General features: G+C 41.9%; 1 protein-coding gene across 1 annotated transcript; it reads left to right on the top strand.

Annotated features, from left to right (window-relative positions):
- Positions 1 to 548: 548 nt before the first annotated feature.
- LOC117934676 (G-protein coupled receptor 26-like) lies at positions 549 to 4729 on the top strand. Its single transcript, XM_034856541.1, has 3 exons — positions 549 to 1957; positions 2060 to 2173; positions 3537 to 4729. Exons 1-3 carry the CDS (start codon positions 1287 to 1289, stop codon positions 3772 to 3774), a joined length of 1023 nt encoding a protein of 340 aa, XP_034712432.1. The 5' UTR covers positions 549 to 1286; the 3' UTR covers positions 3775 to 4729.
- The last annotated feature ends 1301 nt before the right edge of the window (positions 4730 to 6030 follow it).

Raw genomic sequence — 6030 nt, 5'->3', positions numbered from 1 at the left:
ATCTATTGCTCAATATTTCAACAAAACATGGCACTAAAACACAAAAGTGTCTCACGGAAATTTCACCTCCAGGAACAAATGCAGGAACTCCTGTGACTGTGGTTCGTGCTGGAATAGTGGATGTGAAAGACTGTTCCTCTCTATGAGGACTTGTTCTTCCTTCTGCCACGCAGAGGTAAAGTGGATACGGTGTTGCAAAGTGACTTTTTGTTTTGTTGAGTAATAATTTGCTTGATTAATGGGGGCTTTGGTTGACAGTGGCACTTGAGTGTCCTTCACAGTGTAGACATTGAAGTAGAAAATGTAAAAAATAAGACTGCATAAACACAAAATCACGTAGGCCAAAGATAAACAAAAACACATGATAGGGCATTGTTTGTATTGCATTCTTTTGTAAATAGCAGTCCTGTTATATGTATTTTGCATACCAGACACAAGTTATTACCATGCAGAGTGAATGTACTGTAGCCACGGGGCTATGAATAATTCATTTCTGGAAAAGGATCTATTTGCCCCTGTGCCTCTCCGCGCGCGTTTGCAGCTGGTGCCATTTGGTCAAGGAGGAAGCTTCTCCAATTATCCAGGAGCACATCCCTGGACTTCTCTGCGCTCTTCTGCCTCCAGATCCATACGCATTGATTCTAAGCGAGCCGGGATCGATGCGGACGACTCCAAAATCCCGCATGTGCATAACTCATGCGGGATGGTGTGTATTTGCGCAAATAAATCAAACAACGGGAAAAGGAAAAACATCTTTTCCATCCGCAATATGAAGGAAATAAGATGGGGGTTTAGGTGTGTCTATGGCAATCTGTTCCCATCTCACCTTTTTATTGTCTTCATTTGTTTTTACAAGAGAATATAACTTTCCTAGGTTGGTTTTAAATGTGCTCTATAAATAAATTGACTTGACTTGATATGTAAAAAAACGATCATTCGATTCGATAGGCATGCTGGTCCTCCTCAGCCCCCTACCAGATGTGTCTAATGAGTGGGCCGCCTTCACACCACACACGCCCCGCTTTACACCTGCACCTGTCGGGTGTTAACTGGAAATAATCGACGCGTTTGGGGAGAGAGATGGTGGTGGCGGCTCGGTTCAGCACGCTGGACAGCGCTCGTGGAAGTTGGAGAGGACGGCCGCGCGCGGACACCCTAGGATTTAAAGAATAGGATTTTGTGGGAGCTGCTGGAGAGATGAGCGACGGTTGACCATGGTTGACTGTAAGTGCTTATTACCGACCACAGGCGCAGGTACCCCGAGGGCGGACTTTCTGGAGTGAGACATGGACTTTGCTGAAATTTTCTTCGCTTTGTTCATCATCGTGGTCGCGGTCGTCTCGCTGTTGTCCAACTTGTTGGTGCTGCTATGTTTCATCCACAGCAGCGAGATACGCCGCCAAGTGCCCGGTGTTTTTACCATGAACTTGTCCTTCTGCAACATCCTCATCACTGTGTTGAACATGCCGGCCACTTTGGTGGGAATTATCAGAGACCAGCAGCCTTTCGGGGATTGCATTTGCCACACGGTGAGCTTTCTGGAGACTTTTCTGACCGCCAACACCATGTTGAGCATGGCAGCTCTCAGCATAGACCGCTGGATTGCGGTGGTTTTCCCGCTCAGCTACTCCACTAAAATGCGCTACAAGGACGCGCTGATCATGGTGTGCTACTCCTGGCTGCACTCCTTCACCTTCTCCCTGACGGCGCTGCTCTTCTCCTGGGTCGACTACAACCACGTTTACGCGTCCTGCACCTTGCAGCCGAGCGGGGAAGGCAGCGAGAGGATTAAGTTTACAATCTTCACTGTTGTTTTCCACGCCACCAGTTTCATGCTCTCCCTGCTCATATTGTGTTTCACCTACTTAAAGGTGTTGAAAGTCGCCAGGTTTCACTGCAAGAGGATCGACATTATCACCATGCAGACTCTTTTCCTTCTGGTCGACATTCACCCAAGGTAGTTCACCTAATGCATTCCTCATTTGTGTGTAGGCTACACGTTTTCTCATAGGCCTTTCAATTTAGAATTCGGAGTCTAAAAGTCTTTTGCTGTTTTCAGCGTGAAACAGAGATGTTTAGCAGAGCAAAAGAGGAGAAAGCAGAGAGCCACAAAGAAGATCAGCATCTTCATCGGCTCATTCATCATCTGCTTTGCTCCTTATGTATTTACAAGGTAAGTTGAACGTAAAGTAACCCATAAATAATTTACTTTACTCCAACCTCCTGTGCAATGTAAAGTACTAAAGGACTCATTTCTGCATCCAGACAATTCAACACTTGAAGTAACACTTTATAGCTTCTCTGAACCATAACGTGGCTCATCAGTCACCTGTGTCACCCTGCTGCTTCCACCCAAACACACACACTACAGTGTAAGAGAGAACAGAAAACAAAAAGTGGCTTCCAGAGAAAAGAGCAAATGCTTCAAGGGCCCACAAACCAGTTGTGAGCCAAATGTGGGGGAAGATGATCCATCAGTTGGACATTTGTGGTGAATGCACATATGAGAGACAAGAGGGAGGACACATTGACAATGAAAAAGTGTCTGAGATGTTGAAGTAAACTGCTTACCCACTGGCATCTAGTGAAGCATCTAATTATGATAATTCCCACTCATGTATCCGTTCTGCTTTTAAATAAGCATTTGTACACATCATTTAGTGATTAAAAGGGGAACATTCTTCACTCTACCTATATGCTTTGATTACAGTACGGTACTATATGGAAATTAGTGGAGTGTGAAGAGGGGCTGAACCCTATGAATCAATTTTTAAAAATACAAAGCACTCCCCAGTGGTATTAAAAAACTACACGTATACATGTGTCTATATACATACCTATATATATAGGTACATATACAGTATGAAACAGTGTTGAAATGTTATAAATCTGTGGATGATTTTAATGCCTGCATGAAGTAAATCAAAGAAAGATACAATGCACATTGTTATACATATTCCCTTCTCATATTGTATATGCATACATATACTCTTCATATACATATAATGTGTGCTCTGTGTATACTCTATGGAAGATTTACAATGCTATCCCAGAAAAAAGAAAAAGCTCCCCTGCACCTCATTGTGAAAGCCAATGATAGTGCTTTAGATTTACATATTGGCAGGTTTAAGCTGCTGGACAACACTGACATGGATTACACCCCCACTTTTTCTGTGTTGTCATTAGATTTTATTGGGACGTGGAAAATTCATTTGGGAATGTTGGAGCAAAGCATGTCACAAAATCCACATAAATGCCTAACATTGCACATAAGAAATGATGGTGAAAATAGAGTCCTGTTTAACAAGTGTTCCTGAACAATTATGTCCTGTCAGTGATTGACTGAAGGCACAGGCAACAACTTTATGGAAAAAACTCCATTTTGACCTCTTAATTTTCCTACAGTCCCTAATGTGTTAAGGGCTCCATAGGTTCAGTCTTACCTAATCTACTTTGAGCATTTAAAAAACAAGGATAAAAAGAGCACTGGCCAGAATGTACTTTGTTTAATTATGTTTCTGCTGCTGCCCCTTCAGGTTGGCCGAGCTTCTGCCCTTTGTGGACATCAACCGCCGCTGGGGGATCATCAGTAAGTGCCTGACATACAGCAAGGCTGCATCTGACCCCTTTGCCTATTCCCTCCTACGTCAGCAGTACAAGAAAGTGCTGGTTACTGTCGTCAACAGGCTACTCCGCCGCGACCTCTACCCCTCATCTGGCCACAACAGCTCTGTAGACACAGAGAACGACTACTGTCTCCAGAGGATCAGCTAATGGCAGACGCGGACATGACAGACACACACTGCAGGCCAAAGATAAAGGTTGTCTCTTGGAAGAAGTTGTGTGGAGGAAACGAATGAGGAAAGTAACAGAGAGGGCAGAACGCTGTTAGGAAAGGGAAAAGAGAGCCGAGGAGGGGACAGATTGTGGGTGGGGGGCGAAGAGAGAGAGCAAAAATAAGGAAAATAGTGGGTGGCGAAGATTGAGAAGAGAGTAATGAGGGGGAGGATGAAGGTGGCGGAGTGGAAAACAGATAGGGAGCGGCGGAGGTGATGTGGAGACGGCCTCAGAAAGTATTGGTAAACAAGACAGCTGTGATTCATCGGTGGCAGCAAAACTCACTATACCACACAGAGGCACACACACCCCACCGCTGGTTCTCTTTGAGCGACATGTATAAAGTGGCCTTTTGTACTGTACCGACCACTTTGTAATGATTTTGGCAAATCCACATGTCCTCTGCCACAAAACGCAGGGAAAAAGCAAGAAGCTGAAGGTCAATAGGTGCTGGAGTGAACATATGAAAAGAGTAAAGACTATGTTGCTCTTGCTTCTGGGTAATGTATTCTTAGGTGTGGAGACCCAACTGCTGCACATTATTGCTATGTTCTATATTGACCATGTTAGACTGTCAGTCACTGAATATTGATGCACTATGTCTAATTCTCTCAGAGCTTCTGTAGGTACAGGAGCCAAAGGCAAATAACAATCACACTATGATATTAAATGCTACGACCGGGGATAACTATATTTTTGTTATTGTCAACAAGGGCCATGTGAAGACCAAAATCAACAAGGAGTTACATTTTTTCAGAGCCTTTTTTAATTTTTAGTTTATAGCACTTTTGCCTTTATTTGAGAGACATGACATGCAACACATGTCTTCTGTCAGATCAAACTGGCAATCAAACATTGTGCTTTTAACGTATGGGATGCATATATATTACTAGGCACAGGTCACTGTAGTTTTTAGAGAACACAGTTCAAACTGGATATAAATGGTTCGGGAACTGTTTTCAGCTGCAGATTTATAGACATTTGATGCACTCGGAAGTATTTACGACAGCAGTTTGACCGAAAATAAAAATTCAGTGCCCTGGTTTGTGGAAGTGAAGAACCATGTCACCCAGTTCAACAGCATGGCTTATCGATATGTTGATGAGTTTTTTATAACTGACGAACAAAGACCAGTAAGTAAGCAGCTAGTACCAGTGGTTGTTTCACCATGCTTCAACTTCCTTCGCCACCTGGTCTGCAAAGCATCTTAGTTTGGATGTGTTTCATTTAATTAAATATGACTCTCTAGGGAACTAAACCAGCGTACTCACACGTCCAGGAGGAAGGGATAACACTTGTTAGTCGGATCAATTAATTATTGCTGTGGTTCTTTATTGACTCTTTGTGGGATTTGTTGACAACACGAAAAACATAGAATGTTACCCATGTTACCCTTAAAGTGTGAGTTTGTGACTGAATGTATTAGAGATAATCCATTTTTGACTGACATGCATATGTCCAACTGTTTATTTGTACAAATGTTTCTATGGATATTTACATGATGTTATTATATATTTTGCACTGTACAGGAACTTTTTGTCTAGATGAAAGGGGAGCATTGTGATGTAGCATAGGAATGCTTTCAAAGTGCTTTAAACACACCGTTTTGTGTTTGTGCCAGATTTTAATATGTGACTTTTTCAGTGACTTAAACCAGAATAGCGGCTTTATTATTAAAAATCTATTTCTTTGAATGTACTTAATGCACATGTATTTTCCCTCATGTAAGCCACTAGCTGTTCTTTGGCAGTGTGATTAGCTATTAGTGGAATATGTGCAATAAAAGCTGTCAATTAAAAAGCTAATAGAAATATTAATGTTTTCACAGCAATGTTATTTGATCTAGATAATGAGCTTTGATTTAATTCGTAAGTTTAAAAATTAAATTCAAGCAGTAAAGTTTTGTCTTAATAAATGACAAATAGTAGGCCGTAAATGATAGATGAGGATTTTAGACAACTTACTGTATGTATTTAATATTAAAAACTGATGGATACAGGTATACTTGAAAAGAAATATAATTTGTTATGGTCAAATAAAGCTCTTTTGGTTCCTCGTTTACCACCAGCCAGTCACCTGTTTCTCCATCACAATGTTTTGTTTCCATCATCCTCATGGCCCTAATTATATCATAGATGAGAATATGGTGTTAACGTTCTTTGTTGCAGCCGCATTATTGCTGAGTGTAATTAA

This window comes from Etheostoma cragini, chromosome 19, assembly GCF_013103735.1.
Source record: "Etheostoma cragini isolate CJK2018 chromosome 19, CSU_Ecrag_1.0, whole genome shotgun sequence".
NCBI classification, from domain to species: Eukaryota; Metazoa; Chordata; class Actinopteri; order Perciformes; family Percidae; genus Etheostoma; species Etheostoma cragini.
This window is presented reverse-complemented; position numbering and strand designations above follow the sequence as displayed.